Source organism: Equus przewalskii, chromosome 22 (genome assembly GCF_037783145.1).
Source record: "Equus przewalskii isolate Varuska chromosome 22, EquPr2, whole genome shotgun sequence".
In the NCBI taxonomy this organism is placed as follows: domain Eukaryota; kingdom Metazoa; phylum Chordata; class Mammalia; order Perissodactyla; family Equidae; genus Equus; species Equus przewalskii.
In genome coordinates, this window is record NC_091852.1 from 5,081,280 (window position 1) to 5,102,997 (window position 21,718).

The window sequence follows — 21,718 nt, forward strand, 5'->3', positions numbered from 1 at the left end:
ACCACTTAAAAATGTAAAAACTATTCTTAGCTTGCAGACCACATACACCCAGGCGGCAGCAGCATGGGGTGGCCTGCAAGTGGCGCTGGGGCGGGGACACAGGCAGTGGGTGGGTTAGGAGTGGAGGAGGAGGCGGGGCTCACAGCACGTGGGATGGAGAGGGGAGAAGGTGCTGAGGCTGCCCAGGCTCTGCTGGGAGCCCGCGGCCCGCAGAGCAGCCCCAGCCATCCTGGCATGGCCTCCGTTGTGCAGTGAATCCAAGCCCCTGCCCTGTGTTCCCAGGCCTCGCGACCTGGAACGGCCGTCTGCACCAACCTTGCCTCAGCCTGCCGCCCTTCTTCCTGCTAACCTTCCCGTCAAGACTGTTTTCCAGTCTGCAAGCTCTTGTCCACCCACCCAAAATGCCCTTCCTTCCGTGTCCTACACAGGCCGCGCAAAATGCTGCCTGTCCCTCCAAGATGTCTGCGGCTCTCGCAGCAGGAAGGAGCGAGCACCTGGCTCTGTTTCCACCTTTCCCATCACATTCCTCAGCCTCTCTTTGTGTTTTAGGTGCTAGTGTTCATTGACATCTCACGTCTCTGAACGAAGTATGAGCTCCTAAAGGAAGACTTGGTATTTAGCTCATAATTTTATATCCTCCCACTGCCAGTCCCTTCCAGAACCTACTAGATTCCTTACATTTGGTGGGCACTGAAAGTTTCATTAAAATATTTAAGGAGGGGGCCAGCCCCTTGGCCTAGTGGTTAAGTTCAGTACACTGTGCTTCATAGGCCTGGGTTCGTGGGTTTGCAGGTTTGGATCCTGGCCACAGACCTACACCACTCATTAGCCATGCTGTGGTGGTGACCCACATGTTAAAACTAGAGGAAGACTGGCACAGACGTTAGCTCAGGGCTAATCTTCCTCAACAAAAAAAAAATTTAAGGAGACAGCTGTGAAGGTGTGGAAGACAGGAGTAATTATTCATGTCCCTGAAGGAAAAAGCTGATTTCTTGCTCATCTAGATAACCTTTCGAAGGACAGGTACTTAAAGTAGGAACCACCAGCAATTAAAGCGGCACACAAGAGGAGAAGCAATGAAGTCAGAGGCTACAGTGGACCTTTATCACTTCTCTTAAACCTTTCGATCAATTCCTCCAAACTTCAACGTCCTATTTACACCTGAACGATAAACATGTTTTGTTGAAACACATGCACTGAAGCAGCTCTCCTCCTCCAACATTGAAGCCTCCAGAGTACTCAGAGCCAATCTAGGAAACAGCTCTTTACCCCACTCACCGAGAGGTGTTCCCGACCGGTATTGTCAGCAACGTCTGTGGAAGGGATGTTGTTACTTCTGTTCGTGGTGTCCCCAATGTCATTTGCTGCAGTCCCATAATCTTAAATTGGAGAAAAGGGAAAGAGAAGGAAGCATGAAGTTGTCATTAGGCTGCCAACAAACACGAGGCCACACTTTGACCCAGAATGAAGCAAGACAAATGGCAAAGATTCCAAACCACTGACAGCCTGGCTGGGGAGGAGCAGGACCTGGCTGTTGAGTTAAATCCATTGTAGCATAGAGACGGCGTGATGCCAAAATTGGATGCAACCCACATCTTTACATCACTGTTTTCTTGGTCAAATTCTAAACCAGGTTTAGAGTTTTTCTTTGCACATAAGAATATAGCCCTTTTTAATGAAGTACCTAATACAAATGTGAAAGAGAATCGATCATCTAAGAGCCACAGATTTATAGACCTGGAATGGTTTTTAAGAGATTAAGTCTAACTGCCAGTTTTACAGCTGGAGAATGTCAGCTGAGGAAAATTAAATGGCTAGTCTAAGGTCACCTGAGAAGAAGGTGGCAGAGCCCAGACATGAACCTAACTTGAAATCAGCAACACTGATTCCCAGGGCAGATGCATCTTATTTGAGGACGAGGCAGCGACTCGAGATGAAATGTGGAAGCAGCATCGATGTGGAACTTGGGTCCCCATAGGAACTTTTTTGAAGAGTTCTGAATCACCAATATTTCAGATTCAGAATTAATAGATAGGGAACTGCACGAACACAACATCTAGAATTGTAAGGATATGTTGCCAAATTAGCATGTCTCAAATGTAGCTGTCATCTTTTGAATCAATTTTAGTCTACATGGATCAGGATAGAAATAAGTGACTGATCTGTTTTGTGGATAGCCAAAATTTTATTAATAATATTACATATAAAAGGTCATAGAAAATTCTTGGTAAATTTATTGCAGACAATACTGTTTGTAAATGTTTGGTATTTTTATTCTAAATAGATATCATGCCTTCAATTTCCATCCTAAACAAACAAGCTCATCAAGTGAGCCTGGGCTCAACTTCCTTTGGTAAAATTATCATGTTGGCCTCAGGGCAACCAATATAAATTGCATTTTTATTAACAGAGTGTTCCTTTGAATGTGAATGAAAAGCAACAGAAAAAGCATCTATTTTCTATCAGTTTGCTGTTTTATTAACTCCAAAACTACATTCTCACCATTTCCATTTTGAATATATTAAAACTTAATTTCAAGCACTAAGAGCGAGCATTTATTTGCATATTTTTCCCACTTCATATTAAATCCAGCCACTCATGCCAAATTAAATCCTTAGAGAATCTATGGTTTAATATCATGACTTTTTGACCCAAAGATCCAAAGTGGGATCTGAACTCAATAGGAAGATAACATTTTTAATGTCTTGAAGTTACCGCAAAGAAGTCTAAAACATAATTTTAAAATGTAAAATCACAATTTAAACGTATTGCTCTGTGACATGATTTGAGATGCTCTTCCTTTAAACTATATCAAGACAAATAAAAACAAAAATACACAAATTACATGCAGAAAAATCATCCAAACCACAGTGTGAAGGATATGTAGCTTAACATGCACAAAGTGGGTAGAGACAAGATAATTCCCCAGTTAAAAATAGCTCAAGTTAAATACACACACATATAATAAACATATAAACACAGAATCATTTTTTAGAAAAAATAAAATGTCAATGTGTATATATAAATATAAAATTAAGGAATAGAATATTCTATAAAGTAAAGGTATAAATATAACATTTTAGTTCATCCAACTTTTAATCAACCTTAAATTTCAAGCCAAGTCTTGAAATTTAGCCTGCCACTTGCCCAAACAGAAGCCCCCTAGTCATGAAGGTTGTTTGAAAATCTATTAAAGATGGGTTTTCACACCTAGTAAAACATCCCTGGCATTCAATTAAAATAGCAAAATATAGATAAGGTATTCCCTTAAAAGCTAATACAATGGACCTTTTGGTTTCTCCGCTTCCACATTCCTGAAAGAACCCCATTTTATTTCAAAGGTTTACCACATCCTCCTGGGAAGCTGATCTAAACTCCAGGGGTGGGTCTAGTCAGTCAAGGGTTAACCCATGGTTCCTATCAGTAATAGAGGCAAGAGCGGCCCATGACCCAACTGGGTCTTGAATCTGATTCCAGGAGGGCTCTGTGCAGGTTGCTGGGGAAGTTCTCTTTCTTCTGGGACACTTTCAGGAGCTCTCCCTTTTCTCCCATCCATGTGGATGACAGCACAGATGACAGCAGGGCTTCATCTCTTAACCATAGGGGGACCAGCCTTCAGTGAAGCCGGCACAATGGACAGGGGGTGTGGGTATGAAAAAAACTTGAGTCCTTGATGACATACTTGAGCTGCTGGTTTAACCAACTCTAAAGCATGCCCTGCCTTGGAGGTTCCTGCCTGCGAGCCAAACTTCCTTATTACACAAGAAACATAATTTTGAATTGAGTTTACTGTCATAGCCAGAAACTGATACACCTCCCTTTTCTTGGTAGTCATAGCTTTTAAACAGGTAATTAGTTCCCAATTACGGAAACAAAATGTCTGTTACAGCGGAATGGATTTACCACTTCCAAGAACAGAGCATGAGAGAGAAAATGCTATTTACAGGCACTGGAAATATCAAGGGAAGACAGCCGTCAATATTGAATGATTTTTGAAATATTATTTGACCCATGTAATGCTTGAGGTGTATATTTAACTGAGCTTAAAGGTCTTCTTTTAGTTGATTGATTTCATTCTAGACAAACATTTTTAAAAAATACAAAATAAAGACAACATGATAGCTACCTTCATAAATTACATCAGGATAATTTGGATTTGTACCTAAAAAGCAAAACAAAGCAAAGATTTGTAAGTATGCATTTGGTGTTAAAAAATTACTAACTTAATACCCACTAAAATGAGCTAAATATATATTGAAGTTTCTGTGACTGAGTAGATTGTTTGATAGGACAGGCAGATAACCTGAAATTCTTGGTTTGCTTCATGTTAATTCTGTTCCCTCCCAGTGCCACCACCTCTACCCCTCCGAGAAAGAAAACAGAAGAACAAATGGAAATCGCAGATCATTTTAGCTGAAAAAACTTCAGCAATGAACGAATCATGAACATTTCTTTTTTGCACCACTTCTGTTTTAAAGTGGGCCATTTTAATTGCAATTTTGCATTTTTGTTCCAGAGACAGATCATTTCTGTACCACTTTTGCTATTCTCTGATGGTTTGGGGTTATGTTCAAACTATGGTGAGGCAGGTCGATTTGTGTTCACAAACATATCATTAACCAGCCTGTATAATGATATTTAAAGCACAATTTTGTTCTCCCCTTAGTCTTTGGTGGGGGGGAGGGGGGGTGTCCAAGGCTAAATAAACCCTTTTGTTTGCCCTAATACGGCACAGAAAACTAAATGCTGTTTCTCTGTTGAAATTGTTTATGTATAAGAGATTATAAATAAATGTATGTCAGAAAGAAACACAAAAGTATACCCACTTAATTCTTTTGGATGACTCTGTAGTCATCAAGATAATCAGAATATTCTATTTTAGAGTATTCCCATGAGGTTTGCAAAAATATTTTTAATCTTTTTTAAAAAATCACTGTCAACAACAACTGGTGGCAAAAACATTTGCTACTTATTCTCCAATCAGAACTAACTGGTCTCTATACAAAAGCCTACTTGGAAATAAAATTAAATTTTGATATACCATTTAAGTGATTACCAAATGAATTTCCAAAGCTGCCTCCTAAGCTGTTGGTCCTCACTTACCATGTGAAGAAGTAAAACTTGCAAACCATACAGCTTACTCAGTTCTCATTTCACTTCTGAGCCCTTAGCAGAAAAATACTATTTAAAATAAAGTGAAACTTGAGCCAATTTTCTGTTTACATATTCCCGAGTGAATAATAAAGATTAGTCTAAATGAAGAACCAAATAAAAGTGGCCTTAATGTTCAAATGAGAATTTTAACACAGAGCAAGCAGAAGAATACCCCTTTTAGCAGGGAAAACTTAAGTAGATGGCTGTGCACTCCGATTCAGGGATGCTGAATCCTGAACCCATTCTTTGCACAACTCCAGGGGGCGCCATTCAGCCTACAGTCTATGTGAATGGCACTACCTGAGACTGTGCAGTGCACAACCTGTGCAGTCACATGTGATGGCCTTGCATCAATTCATGCAAAGTCATCAAATCCAGTGAATTTCAATTGCATTTTGAGTTTTATTATCCCAAATGACATTTCAAAGTAGTTTTGAGTTATAATATGTCAATATGTATTGTCAGAATTATTTGTAGCTGATGTGACACCCTGAGAAGGCCTTGAAAGCTGCCCTGCCGTTTGAGGAGTAATTGACTGAATACAGGAGCAGGAAATCCCAGTGGCAGCCCTGGTGCTGCCATTTGCAGGGTGCCTGCCCATCCTCTGAAGTCCTTTCCCTTTGCAAAGTCCCTGGACCAAATGGCGCCACTCCCTGTGAGGATTTCCTACCCCTGCTGAAGGAAATGCTCTACAACCCCAAGTGAGCAAGTCATTGTTTCAACTGCTCAGCAATCCATTACTTTAGAAGACCCCACTTTGGCCCTGTTCTCACCGAGCCCTCGACATACAGCCTGAATCTGCAAGGCTGCCTTCACACTAGAGTCCACTCATCACTTCTAGACCTTGCTGCAGTGCCCTGGACCCAGAATTCCCTCCCCACAGGCCCCACACCCACTTCCTAGGCCTGGCCAGCCTTTCCCCTACATCCATCAGCCCACAGGTGGCCATAGCACCAGTATGAGCACCCTCTGACCCCAGATCCAAGGGAGGGGTGAGGGCTGAGGCAGGGCAGGTGGGCTGGGGGGTCCACACTCACATTCATGAAGCCTCTCATTTTAGATTCAGAGTCACGGGACAGGGGCCATGGCTGGGGACCAGCTCTACCAAAACCACTACATTCCAGCCTGGAACTCCAAGAGTCTGAGAATTCGATCTCCAAACCCAGCCTCCCAGGTCATCATAAACACTTTCGTGCCAAGGTAGGAGGATAGAACCCATTTTATTTAACAATTCATAAACTTGATTTTGTAAGTATTTGGGTGTAAGTACGTGGACGTTCATTGGTACTAGGGTGACCAACCATCCGCACTGCCCGAGACGAGGGGACCCTGAGTCATTGGACTTTATGCTTTAAAACTGGGATAGTCCCAGGCAAATTCTTGCTGTTTGCCCAGCAATGAGGGCCTTTCCCAGATGCACTTCTAGTGTAAACCGGGACGAGTCGGTCACCCTGATTCGTTCTCATGCCCTCAGGGACGCTGCACGGGTGAGAGGGGCGCCTGCAGTCACCACTCGCTTATACACACACAATTCCATGAGAAAGTAAAAAGCCTGAGGATTCAGAGCCAGACTCATGTAAGCGGCACACTGAAAGGGCCTCAGTGAAGGTGACAGGCGTCCAGGCTCAATCAGCTTCACGGCAGACAGGGAACACCCAAACACATTACTCACGCAGAGCCCCCAGAAAGATCTGAGAACATTGAATCAATGCAGTGTAGCAAATGCCAGGTATAGAAAAATGGGATTTAGGGTGGCATGAAAAGTAAGTAGGTTAGCCCATCCTCTGAATAAAGGTCATTTTCCAGACTTATGATTCATATCAGAGCATGCCTTTCCCACCACGTTCACCAGCAGAAGCTTTAGATCACATCACTCTATTTTCCTAACTTCATTTTCCCAGATGTAGGAGAAGCATTGTCACTTTTCTTTTGTTGTCAAGAATAGCCAAATTTAGTGCAAGAACATGAATCTCGCAGAAAGACACTGTGGGAGGAACAATAATGGGTTTTTCCTGTCTAGTATACTGAACTATATGTCTGATGAGGGCCCACTCGCCACAAGAAAGAAATGCCTGTCTGTGCACAGAGGTTTAGGACGTCTGGCACATGGGAGGGTGCACAACCTAGAGGCTATGAAAATCAAGGGTCACATCACTCCAGCTGACCCCAGATCATTAAGCACAGTGTTTTGCTTCTAGCAACTTCTCAGTCAAGCCAACCTCCCATGATGTCTACATTTTAGTAGTGAGGTGGTTGTTAACATCATTTTAAATGCAGGCACAGAAAACAAAATCACCACTGGCTTTTTAGACTTCTGGCAAAGGTCAGATTCTGAAAATATCCTACCGTTTTTGTCTGATTTCTAACTGGTTCCTTTGACTTAGAGTAAATGCATTCTCTATGGATCGTCATACGCTGAAGGGAGGAACCTCTGTTGGAGATATTCACACTAAACGTGAAGGAGGAAAGAGAAACACTGGCTGTGAGAGAAAAAAGCCAACAAAGAGAGAAGGAAGGAAAGACCGTGACCAGCGTGGACTCGTGCGGTGCGCTGCAGTGCGGTCTGGGCGGGGTGATGCTTCCCTGGACCTTGTCCTGGTAGCTCTCATTCAGTGAGAAGCCTCAGGTGCAGGAGGTGGTGTCAATCCCTAAAGCTTCAGTCGGGCATCTCCAGAAGAAAACACAGGAATCCGAGGACTCCACTAACCGCACGGGCATTCCAAACAAGCAGCAGCCTGGTTTCTCCCGGCACAGCTCCCTCAGCGCAGAAACTGCAACTCCTCCCCAGCCAGAAGAAGACACGCTGAGTGCAAATGTCTGCTTGTCTGATCGTCAAGTTCTGGTTTCTGAAAGGTTTGTTGAGCATCTCCAGGTGCTCCCTCCCATGTGCTTTGTTCTCGACCTAAGGCGTGTTGTCAGGAACCAGGGAAAGAGTACTAACAGGTCCGAGCACAGCCTGAGCTTCCCACTGAAAGGAGCAAGGAGACTGTTTCAGAGCCCTATGTGCACTCCTGACCAAGTTCCGTAGATGGACGCCTGCACCTCCGAGAGACAGACCCTAAGAGCATTTAGGCTTCCAAACGTGGATGATAAAAATCACTTTTTTCCCTCCACCAATATCAACCAAAGCACTTCCCCATCCTCTGAATTCCATGCTAAATGACTCAAAGTCAGCACCTTTTGACTTCCATCTTCCCATCTCAGCTACAGCTCGTGAGTAAATCTTACGACTTTAGGCAAATCTTCATGAACAAATCTATATGCCTTTTTAACTGTAAGAATCTATAGCTAAAGGATATAAACACTTGTAGGATCAAAAGAGATGTGGGAAGATAGGTCAGCTGACAGTAGGATTCGCTTTCCATTCTGCTGCAAAGATAAAGATAACGATAAGGCAGGGAAAACATCTGTTTCCTTCCTGTAAGCTTTTAGTGTCTCTCTAATGCCCTAAGGAAAAAAAAAAGAAAGATTTTCCTTTCAATTCTATTTGCGGACTCCATTTAGTGTGATCTTGAAAAATATTTCAAAGAATTCCATATGATAAAGCAATAGCAAAAGATGTGTTCTTTTCAAATGAATTGCCCTTGCTTTGTTAACAGTGTTTTCTAGCTCATGGCAGTCTGCCTTTTGATTTCCAGATCCTTCTCCTCTGCCCTTTCTGAATGGTAGGCTGAACTCAGGGCCCGAACACATTGGGGGTTCCGATGTCTGGGTTCCATTTCTGGCTGGACCGCTAAGGTGCTGTGCAGCACTGGGGGCCTCTTCACTCCCTCTGTAACAAAGGAGTCTTCCGGACTGCAGGAGAGGATAATAGCATTGGCTTTGGCAACTCCTTGGGAGCTTCAGGAAGCATAATTAATTAACATTAGTACTCTTGAGGAGTAAAAAGCTATTTAAGTATAAATCTTAATTATCATGATTATTATGAGTCTATGGCCAAACCATACTCTTCTGGGTTATTTAAGGCAGAAAAGCAGGTAGAACTTTCTTTCCTTTCACTCCCAAGTCAAGAAAGAGATCATGACAAATGGCCTAAGGGACAAGTAGTGGAGGGCTTTATATTTTCCTAATGTGTAACATTTGCAGAAAGTTCCTCTCCCTACATTCTTTGGCCTAACTACACCAAATCTAAATCTGCCAGTTTGAGGGCAATTCTAAGCGCTACGGAGAGCTCTAGTTCATCCAAACGTCATGAATCTTTTGATAAAACAGCACGAATGAGAAGCTGTGGGGAAAACTCTTCCAATATTTATAGTTTGTTCCTGACATGCATTTTGCATAGGAGAGAACTGCTCCCGAATTAGGAAGCATAAGTCACTAACTCCCACTGCTTGTGTGAATGAGCATTCTTGAGCTATGACATTCTTCCTGAATGAGTGGGCCATAAAGACACTCTTTATGTACTGCCTGAAGAATGAGATGCTTTAAAGCACCGGTATTTTATCATCTAGTGCTCTGGCTAGGTTTGTTCCAAGCCTCAAGTAATAATCACTTGGGTGATGATTTCGAGAAAAGAATCTACTCTTAAATAGTCAACATGTTCATGTTTGTAGAAATATCTGACCTTGAAAATTCTTGGAACTTGTGCTATCTGATCAGAAGATGCTAGCAAAGGCTCCAGGTTTCTTCCTCATAACACTCACAAGCAATCTCTCTGCCATTAATTTCTGCTTAAAAAGACACCCTTTCCACTCCTAATCTCCACTCAGTCTCCATGCACACTTTCGTGTTCATGAAAAGACCTCTCTATATGTAGGATTGAATTCCAGTGACAGCCACATAGTGGATCAATTTCACCTTAGACAAGTCTTATTTTTGGCCTGTAAGCTAAATAGGATACAGCAGAATCTTTGGAGAATCCTCAGATAACCCCTTGCTCTCTATGCGTGTGCCTGCACTGCTGTCTCCACTTTTTATTTACCCTCCCAAGCCTCCTTAAGTTACATCTTGAATTCATCCTACTTTTTGCCAAACCCAATTAGAGTGCATCTCTGCACACTAGCTATTCTATATTTTTATCATTATTTCTAGTTGATACCCTCAGCGAGTCGGTGAGGCAGTCTTGATGGATACCAATTCTTCCAGTGGCTCCCCCAGGCTCTGCAGGGCAGAAGTGAACTACCCTCACTACACAAAGTGTGGTCCATGGACCTGCAGCATCAGCATCATCGGGGAGCTGTAGAAATGCAGGCTCTCGGGCCCTTTTCTAGACCCATGGAATCAGAATTAGCGTTTAACAGGATCCCCAGGAGATCTGTATGGTCATTAACGTTTGAGAAGCCCTGGTTTACAACTCCATGAGAAGTTTTACCAAAGTCAAAAGGCCCCAGTGGGCATAACAGATGACAATTTTTCAGTGAAACATAAGGCAAACCTAAAACTGGCCAGATACCCAAATATTGAGGGGGATGGGTACTCATTGGCAGTGGCTGCAAAAGACATTAGAGGTAAGGGCAGGAGACGTGTTCTGTCACCAGTGGCACACCTCTAGGGCCCGTTCCATATGGGGCAGGGGAAGGGAAGGAGCTTAGACACCGGAGGGAGCTTGCATTTACCTACCCTCTCTAGGAACCAAACTTTGACTTAGTTTTCTCCTTAATGGGCCAAGTCTAGAAAGCTCACATGTCAGGTGGCAGAGTCCTGAGGTCCTCTTCCCTGGGTATGTCCAAGCTTCCAGATAAGGGAGGATAAAGCCAGTGCTAAGAGAAAAGCAATTCTGGGAGGATAGTTTCTCCTTGATGGCTACAGAGTAAATACACAAAGGGAGGCGAGGAACGGATCCCTTCGGTATCACTCTCAGTGCTGACGGCAGCAGAGGGAACACAGCTCCTGCCTCCCCGTGTCAGGTACCATGCATCACTCTCACACATGCTCATCTTCACAAGACCCTTCTAAGCAGGTGCCAGAACCCTACATTTTATAGAGAGGAAAGCCAGGTTCAGAGGTGGTAAGAAAATTGCTCAAAGCCACACTGGTCACGGAGGATGGAACTCATACTTGAATCAGATCTAAATCTCACACTCACACCCTTCCCACCGGACCAGAGTGTCCCTTGGAATAGCGTGGAGGGCGCTGGCTAACTATGCTCAAAAGTCCAAGTTCAAGCGCCAGATGATGGTCATTTGGATCTATAGCTTGTTAACAGGAGTTTATCTCATTAACAGTAAAATCTTTCAGGCTCCACCTAGTCCACTTAATATTCTCTGTTCCACGGCCTCCACGAAAAGAGAACATTCAAAGGGATGCTTAATTCTTTATTGCCTACAATTTCCACATATCTTCAGCTGAATAGTGCTCCTTCCCTCCCTCCATGAGTAGATCCTGCCTAACGTGGGGACAGAGACATCCCTGGGAATGAGAAGCTGACCTCTTACAGCCAGGAGGAGGGCAACCAGGGGAAAGAAATGAAAGACCAAGGCTTTCTCCCTCTTGTATCACTTTATGGGTAGTTGGAGTCTTTTCTCCTATGGAGGAGGGCTGTGTTTTATCGCCCCAGTCACGAGCCTTGCCCTGCCACCTTCCTAAGCAGCAGGACCCACACTGTCTCTGCTTTGTAACGTGCTACAATGGGTAGCCCAGCGCCCTCCGTTTCTCATACCTCCAACGAGCTCTGACATAGTCTTCAAAATCCTAGAAGTCTAGTATAACAGGATGTTAAACAGACTCTTCCTGCCTGAGTAACCGACACCACTGTGAATGTGAGAAACTCAGAGGCAGAATTCACAAAGGAAGTGGCTGAGCACTGGATCCATGTCCTCTGAAACATCTGATTCACATTGAGACTTTAAGAGGTCCCAGAGAGGAGAGAACGAGGAGGGACCTGTAGAGAAGTTTCTTTGGGGAGAAGTGTTGCCATTGCCTCCACACCACTATGGGGCTGCCAGGGCACCACTCTGAGAACTTGAACTGAGTTTCCTGTAGGTGGAAGGCTTGGAGGACGAGTGCCTGACTCCTGCCAGAGAAGGCTAAAGCAACCTGTGGTGGCAGAAGGCAGGTGGCATTTGGGTTCGACCTGTACCCCCAGAGGTGTCAGACCAAGGGACCATGAGTGATCCCCATAGGCCAGATGGAGGCAGCTTGGGAGAAAGTCTGTGTGGGGACTTGACAACAGGGCCCCCTGGAGGGGCAAAGGGACCCCAACAATACAAAGCTGCCTTCCTAGGTGCTGAGGAAGGGGTGGTTTCCACCAGGTGGAATCGAGATGCATGGGCTTATGTCATGGGAACTGTGGGAGAGGGTACTGCAGAGAGGCATCCAGGAAAGAAGGTCCATAAATCAGCATTGAACATGCCCAGGTCCCCAGAGCCAAAGCCACCAGCAACACACTTCTCTGCCATCTGGCCCCCCCTTCCACCTGGGCTGCAGAGAGGCTGACACCTCATTAGCAAGCCCTAGCCCGCATCCCCATACAGTCAGCCTGAACTTGGAGAGGAGAGGAGACTGGCTGTTAAATCATGGCTAGAGTTGTGATTTCTAAGTCAGATGGGACAGACATGTTATTTCTCAATTGAGATTTTGTCTGCAACTTAAAGTGACCAAAGGATTGTCTGTTACTCAACAATGAGCAAAAAAATCGTACTCAAATCAGAGCTCTCCTCCTGAGCAGTGACTCTCACCCTTGGTTGCACCTTGGAATCACTGGGGATCTAAAAATAAAAAAACCCTGAAGACTCATCCAGCGGCCACTGAATCAGAACTGCTCAAGGTAGGCCCAGGAATACGAATTAAAAATGCAATAAAATAAAGCAATAATTAAAACTCCCCAGTTGATTCTAATACGCAAGGAGGAGCAGGATGCTGCTGCTCTCAGAGGCAGAGAGAACTCTTAGTGAATACATTTTAAGGGGACAATGGAAAACAAACGTGAAATACAATTTGTTTGATTGTCACAAGGTGTACTCTTGGGTGTGCTAGAAAGACAAAGGCTATAGTTCTCCAGATTTCATTTTGCAGCTGAAAGTTGCGTTTTGTGCTTTAAACATAACACGAAACTGACCAGAGCTGAGTGTAGTTCTACACGTGGGATCGGAAACCATCAATCTAGTTTGCGGAATCTGGACAGGTCTTTCCTCCCTTTCGTAGTTACCAGTCAGGTTGCCAGCGATTAACAGACGGGGAAGGCACTGGCATGGTATCCGGGGTCCTGCTGGCACCTAAAGATCTGATGACACCTGTCCTTCCTCATTAGCACCCTGACTGGGTCTGGTGTCAGAGTCTGCAAGGTCCCAGCACTCTGGAGAGATGTTCTTTGGGGATCTTTACTGCCTGCCTCACATCCTCACCCGCCGTGGATGGCACCCTCTTGGCCTGGCTGATGTTGGCTCAAGGTCTCTCAGCCCCACGCTTCCTCCAGTGGAAAGCAGCGTCTGCGACCACATGCGGTGTTTCTATACCATACGGCATTAAAGGAAATTCCGACTGTAATCACCTCCAGGAGTCTGTCCCCTCTCTGTTCACCCATTTTTGTTTTAGGGACTTCTTGTTTATCTGTTCTTATTTCTGTTTAATTTGGACACTTCATTCTCCATCTCCAAACGGAGAATGAATTCCTAAGCAAGGTGACCATCCCATGGAAATCTCAGTTCTGGGCTGAACGAGGAGCACGTACACTTAGGATGGCAGAGCCGCCATTTTAATTCTTCTTGCTTCTTAGGGTAACGCCCTGGCTTCACGGGGATCCCAGGCTGCCTGCTTCCTTGTAAGATAACAAACTTGCAATGTCAAAAAAGGATCTCATCAAAACAACTGGGGAAAAAAGTAGCTGAAACTCCTTATCAAAAAGATTTGTGAGAGCTAGACTTCCTCATCCATTACCATATGACCACGGCAGAAACACTGAGGAATATAAACCCTAACTTGACCTATTGTCCTTAACTTGGAATGCACCTTTAGACCAGCAGGGAAATGATATCTATATTTGCTATTTGTTTATTTTTCTTTAGTTTTAAAGGGGAGTTAGAGGGAAAGGAAGCAATTCTAAGAAAGGCCATTATCTGTAGGCTTTGGCTAAAAATCTCATAAATATCCACAAAGATTCTATCACACAAGCCAAGTCAGGTCAATCTCTAATTGGTCACAGTGCTTTATGGCCCACTAGGGCCATTTATATCCACTATCACCTTGGGCCAAGTCTCTTTCATTTCTACTTTCATTTATTACTCCTTGATAGCTGGTCCTTGAGTAAACACTTACCGAGGAAAAAAATCAGTCTTTTCTAAAAGCAGATATTTATATTTTAAAGACCTGATAAAAACAAAAAATGAACAAGAAGAGGAAAAGAAAGGAAAGGAGAGAACTTCTTTATAAAATTTAGCTTCGTTTTTATTTTTGATAAATAAATGATTATTTCTTTTAAAGGGAATATTTGAGAGACTCCAAGTTATTCTTATGCAAGAAAACAATTCTTTCCTATCAGTAGCAAAGTTAAAACTAACAAAAGTGATCAATTAAAATGAAGCCACATGGATGAGAGGAGTTAAGCTCTAGCAAATATTCGCACCATACAGAAATGTTCAAAGGAAAATACATCAAAATCCTAAGATAGAAGCCACTGGCTTTACACTGACAGAACTATGCATATATCAAAGCACACAGAGCTCTTCTAAACCTTTTGAAGGCCAAACCTTCACCCTGAATCAAGTTCACCTCCAAAGGTTTCAAAAGGCAGTTGCTGGCAAAATTCAAACAAAGTCTGAAGTTTAGTTAATAGTGACATCCCAATGTTAGTTTCTTAGTTTTGACAAATGTACCGTAGTAATGCGAGATGTTAACAATAGTAAAAACCAGGTAAGGGGTATCTGGGAACCCTCTGTACTGTCTTTGCAACTTTTCCGTAAAACTAAAATTATTCACAAATAAAACGTTGTATTTAAAAACAAACAAAAAGCAGGTGTCCCAAAGCAGAGTCTCCGAATTTAACTACAAAGCTGTATTCCCCCAAATGTGTAGGAAAAAACACAGTAATCTAGAGATTTACTACAGCAAGTGTGGCCAAGCAGCTAAACTCTCAATTAAGAGGAAGATTTAATGGGAAATACAACCACTGCCACGCGTGTCTGGGTAGGGTGTCCAAACACAGCGTGTTTTCTGTGCTCCTGAAGGGCTGCTTGTAAATCAAACTGATATAATTCAAGTCACATTTTGAACAAACTAAGGAAGCCTGTGCATTTAAAAAGTTGTTTAATAAACACCAGGGTAACGGGAAGAGTGATTCTGTAATGAGAATTACTGCATTCTCGTTTACTGTGTGAGAAGGTGGCTTTGCGCGCATCATCGCTGTCCACGGGGCCGCCCTGCAAGCCACACAAACGTTGCTGCCTGAGCGGCCCCTGCCTTGCAGGCCTCCAAGTTTCTACTTTGCCCTCCCTCTGCCAAGCCATCTTTGTGTGGCTTTGATTAACTCAGAGCTATTGCAGAGAGGACTTCTACTCATGTACAGGTCCCAACATCCAAACGCAAGTGTCAGCCTCCACAATGGGCAAGAAGATCAAGCAAGTAAGAATCCTCGACTGAACAACAGTATCTGAGGCAGGTAGATGCATGATAATTGTCCCTGCTGTTAGTGGGGGACCCTCACACTTAAAACTCTCCTCCTGGCCACCAAATGGACTCCTGATGCCAGCCATCCTTTCTCAAGGAAAACCATCGATCAGCTGGGAACTATATCACTCTAGAAAAACAATTCAGGATCAGATCTCGACTCAGTCCCCCCGGCTAAGCAAAACATTCCAGGACCCTGGTTTCTCATCCATGGGTGAGAGAGCAGGATTCTGGACTCTAAATGGATAAGAGGCTAGAAAATACATCTTAAGTAGTTCATGAGCCAACCAAACACAGTTCATCTGCTCACAGTTTTGCAAGGGCTTTGCCATTGTGGGTAGAAAATCTTATTAAACACTTGAGACAAAAGTAATATATGTATACAGATTATTGTCCAAAATGATTCACCCTCCCATTACCTCCTTGGGAGGAGGATGAGTCCTGTCCCTGGACTTCGCTTTGGCCCTGTGACTTGCTTTGGCCAATGGAATAGAGGCTGAAAAGACCATGTGCCAGCCCTGAACCTAGGCCTTAAGAAGCCTTGCGTATTTCTAGTGGTTCTCTTGCATTCTGCCCTCGCCATCAGAATCAGACCTCCTGGGTAGCTGCTGCTTTTTCACCCCACACCACAGAGTAAAGATGTGTGGAACAAAACCACCCCAGCTGACCTACGGAGTCATGCACAAGACTAAATAATGGTGTTTTAAGCCCTTGGGGTTTGGCGTGGTTTATTGTACACGTGATTTTGTCAATAATTGAGTGATATACTCTATCCTCTCCCCAGATGCAAAAGCATCAGGTACTCACCATCATCGATGCCAGGCCAGCCCATGAAGTGAGCAGAAATCTGTTTCTCATCCTTCCCATACTCATTCTTGGCTACTAACTTGTAGTCCCCATTGTTCATGTGAGTGGGATTGTCCAGCTGGAGGCAGCCGTGGTACTCCGTGTGATTGGTAACATGGATTTTAGTGCAGATGTATTTGGACTCGTTCAATATTGCCCCATTATAGAACCACTGAAGCGCTGGTTTGGGGTTGCCTTTCACAGTGAATGGAATGCACCAGTGGTGGTCTGAGGTTGGAGATTCGAGAAATGTGATAGTTGGAGCAACTAAATTGAAAAAGAAAGAGTTAATAGCATCAGAAAGCTCAGAATTCTCCCGTCTCCAGATTCTGTGTCATCGATAGGGGATTTTATTCAACCATTGTTTGGTTTAAGGAAACACATGACCAGCAACTCTGGAATCCATCAATATTTTGTAACATCATCCAGGTTGATTTAACTCCCCACAGAGAGCTGAAGAGAGACTCTTTTCTCTGCTCTACTTAAGACTCATGCATCACAGTCATTTTTCAAATCTATTCAGCATGGGAACCAGCTCCAAACAGATCCCAGAGATTTCTGACAGTGGAAAAGGTTCATTTAAAGTCGACTTTGGTTTCTAATATATATGCCTTGAAATCTTGTAGATTCATCACCAAAACATTTAGGACCACTATTTTTACAGGAGGTCACTAAATAATACAAATAATGACAAAAATGACTTTGGTATTCTTTTCTGAAGCCCTGATCTCACATAATATCTAAAACAGATTAAACTGATCAATGCAGTGAATGTTGCTATCCATGCTGATTGATTATTATAAAATGTGATGAATTCATATTTTTCACTCTCAATAGTAAATGTTCTTTAAAAGCATCACATTTCATTATAATACAGCCATTTTTGCTAGGATTTCAGATGTCAGTGCTTTTATCCTTTAAATGTCTGGGGTCCTATCTAAACCCTGGACAAACAAATTAGAGATTATTTTAATATTAAATACAAAGCACTTTATGCTTTGGGGGAACAAACACTATCAAGTAGCATCTCTAAACAGAGTATTTATCCTGAGTGAAGGTATTTAAAAATCCCTCATAATTGTTTATTTTAATGAGGTCTAACTTTGATAATTAGATATCAAAATAGATAGTCAATTACCCAATAAGGGTGAGTGACTTGGTCTAAGTTATTGTGAGAGGCTGATCTGGAGCAGGAATCCGGTTCTCCTGACCCCTAACCCGGGAGCCTGCCCTCAGAAGCACTGCCTCCTAGTTGTGTGTGTTCATCACAGGAAGGGGGAAAACAAATACACTGCTAAGAAATATACTCTGAACGGGGTCACTGCAAGGGTTACCTCAGTTGTTAATGTTCTTTATCACTTATTCCTTCTATTCTTTATGTAAACTTTGATAAATAAGGTCAATTCTTCAGACCATGGTGACCACATAGATATTAACCTAAACTGAGAAAATTTTGAATTTGAGTGTCCTTATTTGTAGGTCTGTGTTACAAACACAAGGACCACAGTGGGGCAGGGAGCACACTTACCTTCCTCCCACTGCCCAGGCCCCCATGCCCGGGACCCACCTATTCCTTGCACCATGCTCAAATGAGCTCTTGGTGATGTGTTGATGTAAGGACGTAAAGTTGGAAGCTGGTTGCAAATGTTTGGGAATAGAATTAACCTCAGGCTTCTGGGTGGGTCATGATGATGAGAAATTATGAGGCCCGTACCTACTGAGTATTGTGGCAATATTGACAGTGACAAAGGATGGCGGTTGGTGACTTAGTCATTCACTCCAACAATCACATACTGAATTGTGCTATGAGTGAATGTTAACCAGTGTATTGACACCTTGTGTCTACATGTGCATAATGTGTAATTGTACTTACACACAGGCACACTCGTGTTTTTCTCACTCAAACCTAGTAAAACCTCATTAATTTATACCATGCCAGCTCAGAATTTGCCATGATGTGAAGCGTGCATGTGATTTTTACCAACTGCACATTCACACTGAACGCCACAATCTGGAATGCTGAGGTATATGTCATGTTATTTATAATACTGGAAAATAATGCATGTGCATGTTCAGAAGCATTAATATCCTATATCTTAGTTTCAACATATACAGAAATTTAAAACAATTATAATAATAAAAGTTTTCTGCAGGAGATAATAATTTTCAATAATTTAAGTAGGACTCCTCCAACCTTCCCAGGGAAATTTAATGTCAAACTAATGAGGTTTTATTGTTATAACAGTACAAGGGGTGTTGGTGACGAGCCAGCCCAAACTTTGGGTATTACAACTTGAAACCTTCACATTGCTCTTATACAGAAAAAAAAATTTAGAAACTGATTTATCAGAAATTTAAACCAAAACTTATTAACAAGAGAAGGATAACCAGCTCAAAATAAGTTCTATCAAAAAAAGACAGAGGAAGGCAAAAGAGGACAAGCTTAAGACTGAAAAAAGAAGCTTAAAAGAAAGACAACACATGAGCAAGAGAGATTAGCAGAAATAGAACAGTGAGAGAGGCTGATAACATTTCTGCATTAAGTACGCATAAAACACTGCATTTACTTTTTTAACACACTTAAACAGCACCCAGAGTGCCCCAACGACAAATGTAGGTGTGTCCACGATCATTTGCTATGAAAAACACATGCCGGTCTGATTACGTACAATGTACAGTGAGGTTGACAGAATCTTGATCTTCTCCTACAAGATTTTCTGCCACACAAGAGATTTGCTTTCCACTGTCATCAGATGAAATGTTAGTTATCCTTAAGGAACCCTGCGTGTGGCTTGTTTCATTCTACAAACGAATTAACAGACAAAAATAATTTTTATTAGGATTGATCTCAAAGTAACAAGATTTGGGATTTCTTTACCTAACTAGAGAAAGTGATCTATAACTTTAGGAAAGGATTTGGCCTAATCGGGCTCAGGAAAAACGAGGAAATCACAAGTGATTCTATTTCTCTAGATTTCAGTTGCTTAATGTGTGAAGTTGACTTAATCCTTGCATTCCTACCCACCTTCCTCCAAGGGAAAAGACCTCAAGGAGAGTCACTCACCTTGCTCACGATGACACAAAAAGCGCTCTAGGGACATAGAGACTCTCCAATGTATTGGGTATCATAAGTAAAATGTTAGTCTTTATTAATTAAGAATAAATTGAAAATAAATATACATCAAAAGCTCATCATAAATTTCTCTCTGTGGCCCTATAAAATATTAAATGATCATCACTAGGTTAACAGCATCTCAAGTTCTGACACAGTCTCGTCCCTCTAGGAACTCAGAGGCAAACACAGCCTTACCATATGTTTGGAAACCAGATTACCAACATCCCAGTACAAATTCGGAACTGGGTCGCCTGCGACACTGCAAGATAATGTGACAGACTTTCCTTCCTCCACAGTGAGGTTAGGTGCAGCCAGATTTGCTGATGGCAAACCTGTGGAACAAGAAAAGTCAATGGAGACACATACAGATAGTGAAATGCATGATCAGAATACGAGCAATAAATTGAACACTTTATGCTTTAAAATCAATAGCTATTTACTTTCTGAGACTGATTTATGTTGATCTGAAAAAGTGCCAGGTTGATACGTTTTACAGATTTAATGTTAACCCAAAATAGGCAGTAATAAGATCTGAAAATTAGTTTTGCACATTTCTTGAAAATACTGCAGAAAAACTTTTTATTTAAAAAAACACATTTATAGAACTCTCTTCCACCTCTTTTTCTGTTCTACAGTTACCAATCTATTTGTTTGCACATAAATTGGCATGGTATTTGAAGACCGTCTTAACTCCCCATCTCCTCCCCACCACTTTTTTATAGTCAAGGACAAAGGATGAGAAGGATCTACATGTTTGCATAAATCCATTTTGTTCATTAAGTAACTCATAAATCTAACCCATTATCAGACCTAGAATTTGAAGAAGTCAAAGTCAGACTATGGAAGAAAATGTAGTTTCAAAGCCTTTTTCAAAGACATGAGGCTTGAATTGTCACAGCATTCTAACGTTTCAAAGCTATATAAATCACAGTTAAATATCATGGGGAAAATTGGTGATCCTATTGATGATATCATGAAAAGAGTTACGTAGATCCTTATTCCAATGAAAAGTTATTTTTTTGGAAAAACCCTGAGAAAGTATTTGTTAGATGAAATTGTGAACCTCATAAACATTTTTTTAATATTTGAGAAGAGCATCATTTTTCTACTTCTCCATTTCAAAAGCTAGCTTTCTTTTAATTGATGCTGCTATCACTTTGTTAAACTCTCACACCTACTGGGTCTTTACGCTGCTTTAAACGGCAGGGGACTCATAATATTTTTCACATGAAGGCAGGTCTCAGAGGGTAGAAAGATATGTCAGGTTCTGCCAGTGAAGCCAGTGTCTCGCTTGGTACCAGGAACTCTGCTTAGGACTGCATTCACCAGGACAGCCGTGTCCCACGGAACTATGACACATCATTAACTCCGGAGTAACCCAGAGGTCAGAAAAGGCAGTCTATCTTCAAGAGCTGTTAAATTGCAATTAACCCACCCACATAGTGGTATCTGATCCACCATCTTCACAATACTATCCATAAACCCTGCTCTTACGACACAGTCCTTAACAGACAAAGCCATTATTCTTTATTACTAAAACCAGTCTGGAACAAGATTTATACAGCATATGTCTCATGGTATTCCCAACATTGATAGAGGACTTCCCACCAAGATCTGGCTTTCAGTGGCTGATTTGGCCTCATCAGAACACTTCCTTCCTGTCAGCATCCAATAGAGAGCAATGTTATGTCTTTCACAGAGTTTCAAAAAGGCCCCTAATACTCTGAGATATACAAGACTATGAAACATATATGACTGATGCAGAGGCAGCGCAGTTAAGAGGAATGAGCACTGGCTCCAGAGTCAGGAGCCCTAGACCCTAAACCCAGCTGGTACTATGTTGCCTTCGGTGAGTCATTTCTCCTCTCTCAAAGTATTTTCTTCTCTATAGAATTAAGCTGTTCAGTTGGAAGATCTAGCTCTAATGTCTTCCCGTTCTAATATTTGGTGACAACTTCTGTGTCAATTAAACTTTTCAATTTATTAAAAAGTATGTTGAGGCAAGATATAAGAAAGGTGGCTACTTAATGAAAAATCTCCTTGAAGTCAGTGGTATGATCTAGG

The 21,718-nt window shown here is 42.4% G+C and overlaps 1 protein-coding gene across 43 annotated transcripts in view; it reads right to left on the reverse strand.

The window, feature by feature from the left end:
- NTRK2 (neurotrophic receptor tyrosine kinase 2) overlaps positions 1-21,718 on the reverse strand; it is a 345,658-nt gene that overhangs the window by 273,500 nt on the left and 50,440 nt on the right. For 38 of the 43 annotated variants that reach the window (XM_008521436.2, XM_008521435.2, XM_070590388.1 and 35 more), the window contains 5 exons: positions 19,850-19,986; positions 19,209-19,341; positions 16,501-16,806; positions 4,127-4,162; positions 1,279-1,379 (listed from right to left, as the gene is read on the reverse strand). In XM_008521436.2, coding sequence (XP_008519658.1) covers positions 1,279-1,379; positions 4,127-4,162; positions 16,501-16,806; positions 19,209-19,341; positions 19,850-19,986 — 713 coding nt within the window. The remainder of the gene's footprint in view (positions 1-1,278; positions 1,380-4,126; positions 4,163-16,500; positions 16,807-19,208; positions 19,342-19,849; positions 19,987-21,718) is intronic. The other 5 variants (XM_070590392.1, XM_070590391.1, XM_070590395.1 and 2 more) reach the window with 1 other exon arrangement.